General features: G+C 40.0%; 2 protein-coding genes across 2 annotated transcripts; one reads left to right on the top strand and one right to left on the bottom strand.

Moving 5' to 3' along the window:
• The first annotated feature begins 312 nt into the window (after positions 1–312).
• lrrc47 (leucine rich repeat containing 47) lies at positions 313–4,283 on the top strand. Its single transcript, XM_072367317.1, has 7 exons — positions 313–915; positions 1,271–1,729; positions 1,809–1,925; positions 2,077–2,192; positions 2,595–2,697; positions 2,913–3,002; positions 3,671–4,283. Exons 1-7 carry the CDS (start codon positions 346–348, stop codon positions 3,890–3,892), a joined length of 1,677 nt encoding a protein of 558 aa, XP_072223418.1. The 5' UTR covers positions 313–345; the 3' UTR covers positions 3,893–4,283.
• A 270-nt stretch (positions 4,284–4,553) lies between these two features.
• LOC140271884 (uncharacterized) lies at positions 4,554–13,995 on the bottom strand. The gene is made up of 21 exons (XM_072367192.1): positions 13,992–13,995; positions 13,856–13,915; positions 13,615–13,753; positions 13,414–13,523; positions 13,173–13,217; positions 12,933–13,065; positions 12,689–12,792; positions 10,416–10,505; positions 10,261–10,293; positions 10,108–10,170; positions 9,871–10,006; positions 9,311–9,420; positions 9,171–9,215; positions 8,937–9,069; positions 8,647–8,750; positions 6,180–6,315; positions 5,435–5,544; positions 5,295–5,339; positions 5,060–5,192; positions 4,754–4,857; positions 4,554–4,655 (listed from the first exon to the last, which is right to left on the bottom strand). Exons 1-21 carry the CDS (start codon positions 13,993–13,995, stop codon positions 4,591–4,593), a joined length of 1,902 nt encoding a protein of 633 aa, XP_072223293.1. The 3' UTR covers positions 4,554–4,590.
• Between the last annotated feature and the right edge of the window lie 2,619 nt (positions 13,996–16,614).

Below are 16,614 nucleotides of genomic sequence, written 5' to 3'. Positions count from 1 at the left end.
TATAAAAATCGGAAACATTTTGTTAAGCTCTTTTTTATAGATCCTTCCTGATCTTGGGTTGGACCACCGGAGGAAGTTTCATGTCGAATCTTCAAAATAAAAGCATGGCACGTAGCTACATAAACACAAAATGGAAATTTCTCTGATTTAAAACTCGCCTAATTTCAAATGTGATGAGTTACATTTGATTAATTGGTTACAACACTTGGGCAGATAAACTCAAGTTTTCTTCCAAAAAAAAAAGCATATAGTCCAAAAAAAACAACTTATTTTGAAAACATTCAACGGAATCAGTGTGATTCGTTAGCTGCTCATGCTTTAAACGATTCTCTGTGTGTCGAAAGCATGGATGACATGGAGAAATGGCCAGAAATAGAGAAAGCAGCGACAGAGAAGAGGCGTGAGCTGGTGTTACAGGGCGCTGCTGTTGACAAGCGAATTTATTCCAACGGGGGACTCGCCTCCTCCATATATTCCCTTCGGCTGCTGAATTATCTGGAAGTAAGTCAGTGTCCGAGTTTGACAGAGATCCACGAGGACATCCAACAATTGGCCAACCTCCAAAGCCTCATCCTGTGTAGAAACAAGCTCGCCTCCATCCCGAATGTCATCGGCAGCCTCAAATGTCTTAAGGTCCTGGACCTTTCAGTCAACAATCTTGTAGCTTTACCGGAGGGAATCAGTCAGTTAAGGGAGCTGAACAGTCTCAATGTGAGCTGTAACAGCCTGGAGTTTCTGCCGGATGGACTGAGCCAATGCACCAAGCTCTCCACCATCAACGTCTCAAAGAACCGCATCACCAGTTTTCCTCCGGATCTGCTCTCCGAGCGGCTGGATCTGCTCAGCACCCTGGTGGCCTCCGATAACTTAATCGAAGAGCTGAGTGCAGATGTTCACAAGCTCTCAGCTCTGAAGGCGAGTACAGCTTCATCTAAAATATATTGATGCGTTTTTTGCACCATCAAACCCACATAACCCTTGCAAAGTTGACATATTGTCCACCACAACGTTTGCGCAAAAGTTTAAATTCTATAGGAGAAGTCTCCACAGGATGCTACATTTACGACGAATTTAAGAGAAGCTGGCGTTGTTATGAATTTTGATTTATAGCCAAGGAGAACTAAATCTAACTCTATCTTTGTGGGTAACCCCCACACAATTCTCTCTGTGTTGATTCTGCTGCTGTTCTACCTTTTATGTTACACTGAGCGAGTGTTCTTTTCCACTATGTGAGCCTCTGCCCTTGCTTTCCTCATGTCTTTCTTTGTAGGTGCTGGATGTCTCCAACAACAAGTTGAGTGAGATCCCCTCTGATCTGGCCGATTGCCCCAAGTTAAAGGAGATCAACTTCAAAGGCAACAAATTGAGCGACAAGCGTTTGGAGAAGATGGTCAACGGGTGTCAGACCAAGTCCATCCTGGATTATCTCCGAGGAAAAGGAAGGGGAAGACAGGGGGAGGAGGGAGTTGATGCCGACGGAGGACGCAATGCTGACAAGAAGAGAAGGCAGCAGAGGAAGAAGAAGGAGAAGGTGGCAGAGGAGCAGGATGAAGTGGAGGAACTTAACAAAATGGTTGTGAGGGTTCTCCATGTGTCCGACGTGCCCACAGCACTCACAGTCAGCGTGAGTGCGGAGGTGAAAGATGTTCGACCGTACTTGGTGTGCTGCATGGTCAGAGGCATGAACCTCAAGTCCGGGAATGCTCTCAAACGCTTCTTGGTGGCTCAGGTAAACGCAGGACAAGAACAGTGATGTTAATGGTGCGTCATAAGTAGGAATCGGTGACCGATATGTTTATTTTGTCTAGACAAAGCTCCATGATGATTTGTGCGGTAAAAGAACCATCGCAACCATCGCAACTCATGATGCGCAGCTTCTCAAAAGTCCGCTGGTATATGATGTGAAACCACCTACCGAGCTGAAGGTACGCTGCGGCACGCTGAATGAATTTAAATCATCTCAAGTCTTACGGCAGTCGAGTCCTGTGTTTGTTTCTGCTGCTGTGGCGTACATTCTGTTTGTCACCCCCGTTAAAGAAACATCCAAATTCCACCTCTGCACATTATGTTTGCCAGATTGTGCCGCTGGGTCGGAAGGAGATGACGGCCGTTGAGCTGATAAGACAACTTCAATTAGAGGCTGATGAGCTGAGGAAGCAGAAGAAGAGGCAGAACGTCACAGGCCTCCATAAGTTAGTACCACCAATGACTTTTCTGTACTGCTGGGGAAAATTCAGATGTTCACGTTATGTTTCAACAGTATAAAAGACATCTCTTCAACTTACTTCTTGCTTTTGTTTGAACACATGAGGGCCGTATAAGTATGCTGAATCCCTGACTTTTATCAGACATTGTATAATATCTCTGTATGCTTCAAACAAAAGGTTCTGTGTCTATTTGATAGAAGCCACATAGAATCAGGAGGACAAAGCTGCCACTTTATAAGCTCACAAACACCGTATAAAACATGCAAACTAGTCTCTTTGCTGAGCGTTACAGTTGGCTGTGTGTTCTTCAGCTGGCAGCCATGACAGTGGAGAATCTTAACCCTTTTATTTTGTCTATCAGCCACTCATCCCATTATTTTTTCATAGATACCTGCAGCTTCTGCAAGGAAAACCACTCTATCCCTGCCTTGTGGATGCAGAGGGACATGTGATCTCATTCCCACCTATCACCAACAGTGAGAAAACCAAGGTGTCTGCACTACTGCTTACCATAATTGTGTTCAGATTTATATATGTACTGGAAGATAGAATGTCATATTGGCTAGTTTCATGGTGTTCTGGACAGAAACGATGGATCTGATAATATGACACTACATCCAAATCTGCATGTGTTTTTTTTTCTTTTTTCTGTTTTGTGTCTTCTCATGATGTAATACAAATAATGAGATCAGTTTTCCTGCACAGATCAAGAAAACGACTAAAGAGTTGTTCCTTGAGGTGACGAGTGCAAGCAGCCTGCAGACCTGTAAGGATATTATGGACGCCCTGATCGTAGTACGTTTTTCCCTTTTCTCTCTCTTCTCTGCTGTTTTTCTCTTTTGATTCTGACAACTTGGATCAAAGCAGGCTGCACATATGAAGGTATTGGCAGAAAGTGTGGAACTGAAGCATCAAATATCACATTTTGTCCTGAGGGTGGCAATAGAGGAGTGTTCTTGAAAAGATCCGTTCTCAGTAAATTTGACGGGAATATTCGTGAGTAAGTGAATGTTTAGGCCTCAGTCGAGCTCAAGAGTAACAATAGAGAGGTTGAATTAGAGTTCATTTGGCTGTGATGCATTTCAGCAGCTCATTTCACATTGTTGTGTCAAGAAGCTGATGAAAAACTTGGAAGATTTCAACAGATGATTGAATGGCTGATGCCCTGCTTTCAGTAGATGGAGGCTTGTTGAGTTTTTGAGTCAGTCTTGATAATTTACAAAAAACTTTGCTAACTCCAGCTCTATATTCTAAAAAAAAAAAAACAACTGATGAGGTCAGATATTTAATCTCGTTTTTATGTCAGCTACACTCAAGTGTTCCTTTGAGACTTTTAAACAAACAGAATTAAGGAGAAAGTTGAATCATTTTTTAAAATGGATTTTCAGTCACAGCGGCCATGCTGCAGTTTGTACCGTTTTACCAACTCAAGCATTCACCAGGTGACGTCTGTTTCCTCACAGAAAATGGCAGAGTTGAATAAGTTCACGGCTGAGCATGGGGAAGAGGTGGGGTCGGGCGAAGAGGGTGACGGCACAGCAGAGCCGGCCGCCAGCAGTGAAACCTCCAGCCAGCTGATCATCCAACAGGTCCGAACAGTCGACCAAGACGGGAACCTGAAGGTTGTCTACCCGTCAAAGACGGACCTGTCTGAAGGCATCAGCAACTTGACTGTCATTTGGTAGCGATGTGTTGGATTGTAATTGTATCTATTCACAAGCAACAAAGTCAGTTTAAGAAGTCACCAATTTGGATATTAAGTTCTGATTAGATCCCCCCCCCCCCCTTGTGATTTTGATTACTGTACAGCTTTTTAAAATCACATCAGGTAATACTTTGATTAATCATTTTGCCACTTCCTGGGAGCATGCTACGCATCAAATACTGTCTCATTTCTAAGCTGAAAGCCACTGGTCAGTTTCTGAAGAGCAGTAACTTACATTGGCTTGATCTTGTAATGCTTTATTTGAACTATTTAAAGGTTTCTCTCACCAAAAATTCCAGCTTTGCAGTTTCCCTTTAAAGATGCACTGATGATGTCCAAGAGGGGCTTAATAAACTTGACTTCTGATTGAATGTGTTGCATTTGTCTGTCTGCTTTTTTATTACCTGGAACGCAGATAATGAGCAGAACTGAACTAGGGCTAAGAAAAAACTGGACACAAGTTTAATGCAACTGTTCAGATTTATTGTTTAAGCAGTATTTTGGTTTCCGATTTATATGTAAAAAGACTTCAGTAATCTCTGGATGCCAAGCCACCTGAAAATGTAAGTTGGTATTGTCAACATCTATGGAAAAATTGTTATTCTTCCTGTAACAGCAAAACTTAATTTCCCATATGCGTTTTAGTACTTTTTGCCAACAACGTAATGGAACAATTGCTTAATTCAGTGCATGTTTGGCATCTTGGTGTGCTTCCAGAGACTGCTCTGGAACAAGTCCAGGATCTGCAAAAGAGTAGAATATTCAATTCAGACAGCAGTTGTTGTAGCAGATGTGTTCTAGCAACATTAAAACACATTGCATTGGCTATTAAATAACTTACATTCACAAACATAAGCCACCTCCAGATACTTGGACGTGCCAACACAGGGGTCTCCAAACACAGAGTTGTGAGCTCTGATGATGCATCTGTTTTTCCCATTACAGCTGTGAATGCAGAATGAGAGAAGACAGGATTCAGTGCACCTTACTGCACACGAACCGTTTCATGTAAAGCGAACTTGTGTCTGGAATTTAGCCTTTTAGAAGATGTTCATTCACCATATTCCTTCAACTGACTGAGAAAAACCCTGAGACAATCTTTCTTCTTTTATCTACCCGTATGAATTGGAAATGGTCCCTTGCTCACCGTTCAGCAACTGTTCTAGTGGGGTTTGAGCAGTACACATTTTCAGTCTGAGTGGCGGGCCGCTTATAAGAGCATGTGGTCTGGTCGCGGCGTCCATAGTCGGCACCATAGACAAATATAACCTGCCCTTCATCTGATAAAAAGGAGGAAAAGTGCCCAGATTGAAATTGCAATTATTCTCATATCTGTCACACTGATCAATTTTAAGTATAAAAATTAAAATGTGCATTCTTACCGCAGTGCAAATGTGCAAAGGAGTGCTCACATGTAACAAGGTGAACTGTCAAAGTACAGAACATGAAAGACAGACATCTTACAGTCAGGCCGATGTGCAGTTATGCTTCACTATTAGTTTCATGAAAACATGTGACTGACTTGCTGGTAAGCAGGTGTAGTTGGTGTCCAGATACTTGAAGATGCCTCTGCAGGGATCGGAGGTGTAAACATCAGTTGTCTTGATCTCACACACCTTCTTGCCATCACACCTGTATTGTTGACAGTAAGAGTACGTAAGTGCTTTACACAAAGGCATAATAAAAGCTAAAAAGCTTACGCATGGGAGAAAAAAAAAAAAAAAGTTTAAATTCAAGACATTCTTATGTTTCTTTCTTCAGAATACTTTATGGTTGGAAATTTCCCAATAACCAGTTCATCAACATCTTTTGCTTAGGTGAAGATGCAAATTGAAAACGACAATATTTTATAGTATTTTGAACTTTTAACACAAAAGTTATGACCTATAAAATCTTGTATACAAATATTAAAGGCGCTTGTAAGTTTGATCATACATCCTGGTCTATGATAAAGTAATAAGAAAAAAAAGGAGCATTCAATTAAACCTTACAGTTATGCGATTCTCCAGCTGAGGTATTATGGACAATAGCGAGAGATGGAAGTAATTGAGGTCTCGATCCAACGTAAAAACTTACTTTTTGGACATGAATCTGAATGACATCTTTGCTTCATTGCATGTTCCCGGTGTGTGACTGTAACATATGTTGAACTGTGCTTCCCTGAATTATGAAGTTACTACATCTGTGGTTACTCCTTTCTTCGTCACATTGGTCCTTCTCAAAAGACTCACACAGCAGAGTACTGTTAGTGTAAATACAAATTGTACCTGTTTTTGACGACATCCACAGCGCCTTCTTGAGAGCACCTAGTATTATCAAGCTGTTGCTGTGGCCTGCCGTCACTGCAGGTCTCATGGTCTGCACGTCCATATAGAGCTGACAGCACGCGAATTACTCCGGTATCTGGTATCATAGCAACAGAAAAAGTATGGAACAAGAGGAATAGGGACATAAAACATTTAGAATTTTCATATATCAAATCAGATCTGGAAATTTCAGTCTTACCACAGCTCAAACGATGGACATTGAAGTAATCATCACAGCTTATGACTCTCTCTGTGGAAGCAACTGAAATAAAAAACGTCAAAGTATAAGTTGAGGCCTGTTTGAGCTGCATGTAGAGAATGAGTTCAGGCATTCTGGCACTCCTGTATTTACCTGATGCCATGAGCAAACAAGCTGTTGCAAGCACTGGAAAAACGGTAAAATCACTGTAAAAATGTGTTTTCAACAGAAGCATGTGTGCCATAACACTACTCTCAAAAACGTACACAGGTATAAAGAGAACTATCCATATACATATATATGTACTCACACAGTGCGCTGCTGAGTCTGAAGAGCAACATGGTTTTAGAAGATGCTGTCTTTAGGGTATGAGTGAATGAAGATGACAGAGACAAGAGCACTTGTATTTATACTGCCAGGTCATGAGCTAAACCAGTGTTTCTCAAACGGCTCCTTATCAGGCCACTGCGGAGCTTGATGACGAGCTGATCATTTAAATCAGGTGTGGCAGAGGAGGGAAACATCGAAAACATGCAGGGCGGTGGGTCATGAGGACCGGAATTGAGAAACACTGAGTTAAACAAAGGCTTCATCTTATGCAACTGCCTCGACTATCGACAGCAGTATCTGACAGTGATGTCCTTAAGAAACTATTTTAAAAAATTTAAAATCCAGTTAACACCTGACACAGGAGCTGAGAGACGCATCTGGATCTTCAGTTGATTCATCTTCTGTTGGCCCAGGCCTCATCAGACATGGTCTCCATGGAAGGGTAGCTGTCAAGAAGCCATTCTTACAGAAGGGAAACGGGAAGAAAAGGCAGAGGTATGCCAAATGACACAAGAAGAGGACTGAAAATCAGTGGCAGCAGGTCTTATGGAGGGATGAATCCTCCTCAAAGCCTCAACATCATTCCAGCAGAGAACAGAGAACAAAGCTGTCAAGGCAGCCAACATCCAAAGAAGAGCTTTGGAATGTCCTTTAAGAAGCCTGGAGAACTATTCTTTATTTCCTACTAAAGGAAATAACAAGAAAGCTTATCTAAGACGTTCAGTCTATGTTTAAGAAAAAAACAGGTCATACCAAGCTTTGAATTTCAAGTTTGTTAGAATTGTATGAGTTATGTTTTTGTCAGATTTATCAGAAATCGCTTTATGTTTTGCCAAATGTACACAGGAATTTGACCTGGTAACAGCGCCACAGAGCAATAAAATAACAAATTAGAAATAATAAAAAGTATGTTTGCCCATTTGTATAAATCACTGCTCCTGCTTCCTGGAAATGTAAACAGAAATGAGTGGTGGCTCAAGACTTTTACACAGTACTGTACAGATGTTTCTGGGGGCTTCACCAGATTTTAAAACACCAAACTACTCACAGCACTTTAGATATGATGGGAGGTTTTTTATCATCTTTTTTTTTTTAAGGTATCAAGCATCAGACAACACGGGAAACTCCGAGAAAACCTTTTTCCCAGCAATTTGTTTTACTTGTCTCACCATTGAAAGCACAGGTGTAATGAATCACATGAATAATGGCGGAACAGCAGGACCTTGCCCCAAGTATACCTCATCTGAAAGCCACTGGTCAGTTTCTAAAGAGCAGTAACAGACATTAGCTTGATCTTGTAATGCTTTATTTGAACTATTTAAAGGTTTCTCTCACAAAAAATTCCAGCTTTGCAGTTTCCCTTTAAAGATGCACTGATGTCCAAGAGGGGCTTAATAAACTTGACGTCTGATTGAATGTGTTGCATTTGTCCGTCTGCTTTTTTCTTTTTAATTACCTGGAACGCAGATAATGAACTGAACTAGGGTTTAGAAATAACTGGACACAATAAGTTTAATGCAACAGTTCAGATTTATTGTTTAACTAGTATTTTGGTTTCCGATTTATATGTAAAAAGACTTCAGAAATCTCTGGATGCCAAGCCACCTGCAGATGTAAGTTGGTATTGTCAACATCTATGGAAAAATGGTTATTCTTCCTGTAACAGCAAAACTTAATTTCCCATATGCGTTTTAGTACTTTTTGCCAACAACGCAATGGAACAATTGCTTAATTCAGTGCATGTTTGGCATCTCAGTGTGCTTCCAGAGACTGCTCTGGAACAAGTCCAGGATCTGCAAAAGAGTAGAAATAATATTCAATTCAGACGCTGTTTTTGTTGCAGATGTGTTCTAGCAACATTAAACAAACACACGTTGCATAGGCTTTTAAATAACTTACATTCACAAACATAAGCCACCTCCAAGTACTTGAATGTGCCAAAACAGGGGTCTCCAAACACAGAGTTGCGAGCTCTGATGATGCACCTGTTTTTCCCATTACAGCTGTGAATGCAGAATGAGAGAAGACAGGATTCAGTGCACCTTACTGCACACGAACCGTGTCATGTAAAGCGAACTTGTGTCTGGAATTTAGCCTTTTAGAAGATGTTCATTCACCATATTAAACCATATTCCATTTAATTTCTTCTTTTATCTACCCGTATGAATTGGAAATGGTCCCTTGCTCACCGTTCAGCAACTGTTCTAGTGGGGTTTGAGCAGTACACATTTTCAGTCTGAGTGGCGGGCCGCTTATAAGAGCATGTGGTCTGGTCGCGGCGTCCATAGTCGGCACCATAGACAAATATAACCTGCCCTTCATCTGATAAAAAGGAGGAAAAGTGCCCAGATTGAAATTGCAATTATTCTCATATCTGTCACACTGATCAATTTTAAGTATAAAATTAAAATGTGCATTCTTACCGCAGTGCAAATGTGCAAAGGAGTGCTCACATGTAACAAGGTGAACTGTCAAAGTACAGAACATGAAAGACAGACATCTTACAGTCAGGCTGATGTGCAGTTATACTTCACTATTAGTTTCATGAAAACATGTGACTGACTTGCTGGTAAGCAGGTGTAGTTGGTGTCCAGATATTTGAAGATGCCTCTGCAGGGATCGGAGGTGTAAACATCATTTATCTTGATCTCACACACCCTCTTGCCATCACACCTGTATTGTTGACAGTAAGAGTACGTAAGTGCTTTACACAAAGGCATAATAAAAGCTAAAAAGCTTATTATGCATAAAAAAACTATACATGTTTAAATTCAAGACGTTATTCTTATGATGTTTCTTTCTTCATAATACTTTATGGTTGGAAATTTCCCTTTCTTGGCTGAACATAAAAAAATTGACTTTGGTCCCCAGAGGATCAGTTAATAACCAGTTCATCAACATCTTTTGCTTAGGTGAAGATGCAAATAGAAAATGATGACATAACATTTATTTTTATAGTATTTTGAACTTTTAACACAATGAAAAGTTATGACCTATAAAATCTTGTATATAGATATTAAAGGCTCTTGTAAGTTTGATCATACGTCCTGGTCTATGATAAAGTAAGAAGAAAAAAGAAAAGAAGGAGCATTCGATTACTGTTTGTGTAAATACAAATTGTACCTGTTTTTGACAACATCCACAGCGCCTTCTTGAGAGCACCTAGTATTATCAAGCTGTTGCTGTGGCCTGCCATCACTGCAGGTCTCATGGTCTGCACGTCCATACAGAGCTGACAGCACGCTAATTACTCCGGTATCTGGTATCATAGCAACAGAAAAAGTATGGAACAAGAGGAAAATGACATAATACGTTTAGAATTTTTATATATCAAATCAGATCTGGAAATTTCAGTCTTACCACAGCTCAAACGATGGACATTGAAGTTATCATCACAGCTTATGACTCTCTCTGTGGAAGCAACTGAAATAAAAAACGTCAAAGTATAAGTTGAGGCCTGTTTGAGCTGCATGTAGAGAATGAGTTCAGGCATTCTGGCACTCCTGTATTTACCTGATGCCATGAGCAAACAAGCTGTTGCAAGCACTGGAAAAACAGTAAAATCACTGTAAAAATGTGTTTAACAAAAGCATGTGTGCCATAAAACTACTCTCAAAAACGTACACAGGTATAAAGAGAAATATCCATATACATATATATGTACTCACACAGTGCGCTGCTGAGTCTGAAGAGCAACATGGTTTTAGAAGATGCTGTCTTTAGGGTATAAGTGAATGAAGATGACAGACACAAGAACGCTTGTATTTATACTGCCAGGTCATGAGTTAAACAAAGGCTTGATCTTGTGCAACTGCCTCCTGTCCATATGTGAAAAAAAAAAGTGGTGACACACAGACAATGATGAACGAGGCATTGCCTTATCAGATCTGTGTGATGGCAATAAGGAAAAAGATTTACCATAATGCCAACTCCCAGTATGAAAATAATTTCAGTTCAGACAAGGGTGTGTAAGTCGCAAAACTATATTGTCTTCATACTGGTGTTTTTTCCCCCACTCACACATGCTCATTTAGGTGACTCATTCACATCTCTTGTAAGTCATTTTGCTCGAATTTATTTCCTTGAAGGAGTGCTCCTTTTTACGTTGAACCACATATTGTTTAGGACCAGACCTTGATACAAGCCCCATTTCTTTCATTTTTTTTCTATGGAGTCAGACTTTCTTGAATTCTTTTAAAGTAAAAGAATTCTTAAGTTTAAAGTAAGCAACAGTTCTCCAGGCTTCCTGACATTATTCTTGCACATTGGTTGCTTTTTCTCTCATTTTCAGTCCAGCCGTTGTACCTGACCATTTTGTTCTTTTTGTTTCTTTTGGTCATTTTGTTTGTTTGATTGTGAAGCTGCTTAATACTGACCTTTGAATCAGTCAAGTATTAAAAATACACCTGATTCAAAGGACGATCCAGTGTTGTGTCTTGGCAAAGAACTAGTTTAATGTGGTATTTTTAGACACTTTGTTACCAGCAGTCTGTTACAAAGACATGTGGTTTGTTCAAATTTCTTAAAATGTTCAGAAGGCGTAAGACAGTAATTTTGCCCCCAAAAAATTTATTTCCAAGGAGCGATTAGTTAAAAACTTATATATCAGCAGTGCGTGAACAAGTGGAGGACAGAAGAAGTGGCAAGTCTAAAAAACTATCGACAGCAGTATCTGACAGTGATGTCCTTAAGAAACTATTTAAAAAAATTTAAAATCCAGTTAACACCTGACACAGGAGCTGAGAGACGCATCTGGATCTTCAATTGATTCATCTTCTGTTGGCCCAGGCCTCATCAGACATGGTCTCCATGGAAGGGTAGCTGTCAAGAAGCCATTCTTACAGAAGGGAAACGGGAAGAAAAGGCAGAGGTATGCCAAATGACACAAGAAGAGGACTGAAAATTAGTGGCAGCAGGTCTTATGGAGGGATGAATCCTCCTCAGAGCCTCAACATTATTCCAGCAGAGAACAGAGAACAGAGCTGTCAAGGCAGCCAACATCCAAAGAAGAGCTTTGGAATGTCCTTTAAGAAGCCTGGAGAACTATTCTTTATTTCCTACTAAAGGAAATAACAAGAAAGCTTATCTAAGACGTTCAGTCTATGTTTAAGAAAAAAAAACAGGTCATACCAAGCTTTGAATTTCAAGTTTGTTAGAATTGTATGAGTTATGTTTTTGTCAGATTTATCAGAAATCGCTTTATGTTTTGCCAAATGTACACAGGAATTTGACCTGACACCAAGCTACTCACAGCACTTTAGATATGATGAAAGTTTTTTTATTATCTTATTTTTTTTTTAAGGTATCAAGCATCAGACAACACGGGAAACTCCGAGAAAACTTTTTTCCCAGCAATTTGTTTTGCTTGTCTCACCATTGAAAGCACAGGTGTAATGAATCACATGAATAATGGCTGAACAGGAGGACCTTGCCCCAAGTGGAATGCTGCCATTGTAAATAAATCTGTGCAGTTCCTGCTATGAGATGTCAAAATGTGAGAAAGAGTTGTTCCCATTTAAATGTAATTGATTTCCTGGAACACTCAAAGCCCTTATTGTTGGGTTTTTGTCCCTGGACTTCCTGGATGACCCAGATTTACCTCAAATACCTCAGGCTCTATCAAAGAGTTTCGGGAGTCGTGAAGCTGTTTTGTATGCAAGAACAAAACAGTAAAACAATAAAAATGCAATCACAAACATGACACATGCTGTGGATGGTATGTACTTTATTCAACACATCTTTCATATGATCCCTCATATGTTTACACCGACCCATCTTGACTGACCACGGGATCTGAAAAAAAAAGAAGAGCTACTTAAAACACAGAAAGGACAACCATTTTGACCTATTTTCCCCCACAATAATTCACAACATGTTTTTATTTGCAAATTTAGACCACAGGCTTGCTTCAGTAAATCAGACGTCGTTTCAGGCTACTTACATTGACATGTGTAGGCCACCTCCAGGTACTTGAAGGTGCCCAAACAGGGGTCTCCAAACACGGAGTTGCTTGCTTTGATAATGCAGGTGTTTTTCCCATTACAGCTGTGGAGGCAAATGAGTAAAAACAGATGTGAAAGAGATTTGGAGAATACCACATTTGGATATTTTTGTATCTATAAAGATATATCATGATTTTTCAAAGGCTTCAAACCAAGTTACAAACTGGAAAAGACTATCTGTACCTGTCTGCTACTTTCGTTGTGGGGTTTGAGCAGACATGGTTTTCAAGCTGAGACGCTGGCCGACCATAAACACATGTGGTCTTGTCTCTGCGTCCATAATCAGCCCCTTGGACAAAGATAACCTGTCCCTGATCTGACAAAGAAAAGAAGAAGAGTTTCAGAAAAGTAACAATGCTTTGTTTGTCATGTTCATGACATTGTCACATAATGATGTACAAGGAAGTAAAAATGGGATCTTACCACATTGCAGGTATGCTAAAGAGTGCTCACATGTCACACGGTGAACTGTAAAAATAGCATGAATGACAGTAAACATGTATTAAAAACCTCTCTGTCTCAGGTTATAGCACATTGACTTCATGGCGGCATTACTATAGCCTACATCTCCTGTAATAATCACTCAAAGAACACATAGCAGTGCATTTCTAACACAAACATTTAAAAGGAATTCATTTTGATGGTACTAAATCAGATGACTGACTTGCTGGGAGGCAGGTGTATGTGGTCTGCAGATATTTTGCGGTGCCTGTGCAGGGATCGGATGCTCCGAGGGCTTCTCTGTTCAGCTCACACACCTTTTTTCCATCACATCTGCAAGACGAAAACAGAGTGAGGACTCACACATTGGATCTGCTATGAACCTCCACTGAAGTGAGCTCCACTGCAACAACACGTGTTGTACCTCTTCTTAACAGCATCATCAATGCCTGCCAGAGAGCAGTCTGTGTTAGAAATCTGATTTGTAGGTTTTTCCTCAGTACAAGTCACACTGTCCGCTCGTCCATACAGTACCGACTGAACGCTGATCACTCCGTCTAAATCTGCTTCAGAGCAAAGACGGAAAAAAATCGAAAAACTCATCAGCTCTGATCCAGAAACACACCAAACAAACTTATGTGAACACATAACACTAGAAATCATACCGCAGCTCAGGCGTTGTACTGTGTCAGGATCACAAGTGATAACGTTCTCTGCAGCGATACCTGGAAAAAAAAGTCATGGCAGAGAGAGTTTATGTATGTACTCACTTCTGAACGTCTGAATTCATGCTCGCCACACACATATTCACCTGTTCTTACAAGCAGACAGGTTGCTGCCAGCACTGAAAAACAAAAAAAAACATTTAACATTTAATTTACAAAAACAACAAACTTACCAAAACAAGTCGTGGATCTATAGAGATTTAAAAATGAACTTCTTAATATAATTTCTAACTCTAATTAACATAATAACTCAACTTTCCTGGACACACACACGCCTATATATGTATAAATATACATAAAGCCATAGTATTACTTATGTTTAACGATGTACTTACGAAGCGTGCTGCTGAAAAAGAACATGTTTTCAGGACCCAGTTATGAGACTGATGGTGGGAACAGACACTCCGTATTTATATATTTGGATCTAGGGCGGCCTCCGTTTGCAGTTTGAAACCTGAACCTGACTCCCATTCAGTTGACCATACTTCATCAATATGAGAATAACATAATAATCCCCAGTGGGAGGGAAGGCAGACATCCTGTCTGAGAGCAGAGACTGAACAATCTGAAGCAATTTGAAGTCTTGAGATGACAAAACATAAAAACAACCTGGGGAATAATGATGATTTTGCTATTTTGTTTATAGCAAACTGAATTATCAAGCCTCACATGATTTGAAACAAATGTGTAGCTAATGGTCATGCAGAACCTTTTGGGCAGTTTTTTGACACTGAAAAGCATTTTGCATCTGATGTTCTGGTTAGTTTTATACAGACAGTCGGGAGAGACGGTTACTTGGACTACATATATAGGAAAACACTTTTTTTCAGTATTTAACCAGTTCAAACCGAGAAAGTTGCTTTGACTGGACACAGGGACAAAAGTAGTACATCCTGTCATTTGCTCAGGATGCTATTCTGATGCCTCGTACAGTTCACTTTATACGTTACAATAGAGACCAAATGAGCAACAACATTTTGACCATCTTGCTAATATTAAGTAGGTCTAACTCACGCCGCAAAAAAATGCTCGGGCCATACAGGATGCGGACAAACAACATGTGAGGGTGTCCTGGAGTGTCGGGTACCTGGACTAAACAATAAATCATTTGGGACCTGTAGATAGTGGTTCCAACACATGCCATCAGATTGGTATCTGGGATTTATTCTTTTCCACAGACATAGTCTTTATAGTTTGGGTTGGTTGTTGAGAAAGATTTGGGGAAGTGCCCAAACAAAATCTGTTCTCAGAAAATACTGAGAACTTTCTGATCTCCTCCCTTTGGGCAAAATATCCATATAAACAAACCGAAGGCCATCCTTAAAGCAGTCAGACCATTTGCGGCATCTGTTCACATGTTTCCATCTACAAGTACAAAGTAGTAATCAATTCATTATCAAATTAACCCTCAGTGCTCGTGAGTGCTCTTATTCTCAGAAATGATGAAAGTGATTGTAAATGTAAAACAAAAAAGTGATTTATGGTTAAATCACTGGCGGATTTGAACATTCTTCTGTCTTTGGATGGTGGAGCTTTATTTCAGAAAATCATTGTCCAGCCAGGATTACATCAGTCTTTGAACTTGGCTTTCATTTTTACCTCAGCTTCAAATATATTGAGTGTTGTGGCCATATTTTCCACAGCTGTGATGCTTTAGCACTTAAAAAAAGTCAAATAAAAAAAACAAAAAAAAAATTCAAAGACACTGAAACAGCTGCGTATATATTTCGACCTCATGACACACACACACAAACACACTCAGAAAAGGTGAAAGCAGCGCCACACAAGCTATTGTTTATCAAGGCATGGAAGTAATAAAACGCCTGAGTATAAGAATCTAGGTTTCCCCTCAGAGGGAGACTGATACTTGAACCAAAGAAAATAACTTGTATATTCAACTGATAATTCATCCAAACTGTGATGGGTGCCCACAGTTAAGTCTGTAACACCTTTTATGTTGCATGGCAGAATAAAAGTAGGGACACCTTTCACCCCCAGGCTTTCTTTAGCTGAGTCAGTCCTGTTTTCTTAGCATGCCTGTTACCTAATACCACCTCTTTTACAACCAAGCTTGTTCTGATGTTCTGGGATAACCATCAAGGACTGGATTAACAATTGAAGGGACGGTGTTGTTTATTCATGGATTCTTTGAAGAAATTGTATTGGAAAAGATGACAAATATATTACCAGAGATTCAGTGCTTTATAATGAGATGGACACATAGGAAATGATGAAGCCAAGCCAGTGTAAAAGAAATGATAAGCAAGAATTATGAGGCCAAGATTTTGTCCAGATGACTGGAGACAAACTGGCAAAAAAACCCAAACTAAAACCAGCTACATCGACTACAAAACATGAGCATTCACAGTTGAAGTAAACAGAAATGTTCTGTCTGTGGAGGTGGGCCTTGACATGAGTCAAATCCAAGTTGGCCCTGTTGTGAAGTTCACTGGCCAAATTTTTTTCTTAAAGAAATTATTACTTTTCAGATGGTAAGAAATCATGTACATGCCGTGGCAAACAATGGGCTGCCTGGCTTTGATAAACCTGATCCCTTTAACCTCGTGTTTTCCAGTCTGTCTGTAAGCAGGTTAAACTGGGTTTCATAAAATGAACTCAATACATTTGAGATTCAGGCGTGTTTAACAGGTGTGTTTCAACTATTTGCATTGTTTATAGACTTTAATCTTAGACCGATC

The sequence above is a fragment of the Leuresthes tenuis genome, unplaced genomic scaffold, assembly GCF_036924035.1.
Source record: "Leuresthes tenuis unplaced genomic scaffold, fLeuTen1.0.hap1 SCAF_16, whole genome shotgun sequence".
NCBI lineage: Eukaryota > Metazoa > Chordata > Actinopteri > Atheriniformes > Atherinopsidae > Leuresthes > Leuresthes tenuis.
This window is presented reverse-complemented; position numbering and strand designations above follow the sequence as displayed.

What these genes read in the sequence shown, in the direction of transcription:
- lrrc47 (XM_072367317.1), top strand. Translation starts at nt 346, where the DNA reads ATGGATGACATGGAGAAATGGCCAGAAATAGAGAAAGCAGCGACAGAG. An exon ending in ACAAGCTCTCAGCTCTGAAG is followed by an intron (nt 916 to 1,270) that starts GCGAGTACAGCT and finishes CTTTCTTTGTAG; the next exon opens with GTGCTGGATGTCTCCAACAA. An exon ending in AACGTCACAGGCCTCCATAA is followed by an intron (nt 2,193 to 2,594) that starts GTTAGTACCACC and finishes ATTTTTTCATAG; the next exon opens with ATACCTGCAGCTTCTGCAAG.
- LOC140271884 (XM_072367192.1), bottom strand. An exon ending in GTGGATGTCGTCAAAAACAG is followed by an intron (nt 5,545 to 6,179) that starts GTACAATTTGTA and finishes TCAACAATACAG; the next exon opens with GTGTGATGGCAAGAAGGTGT. An exon ending in CTTTGCACATTTGCACTGCG is followed by an intron (nt 5,193 to 5,294) that starts GTAAGAATGCAC and finishes CCTTTTTATCAG; the next exon opens with ATGAAGGGCAGGTTATATTT.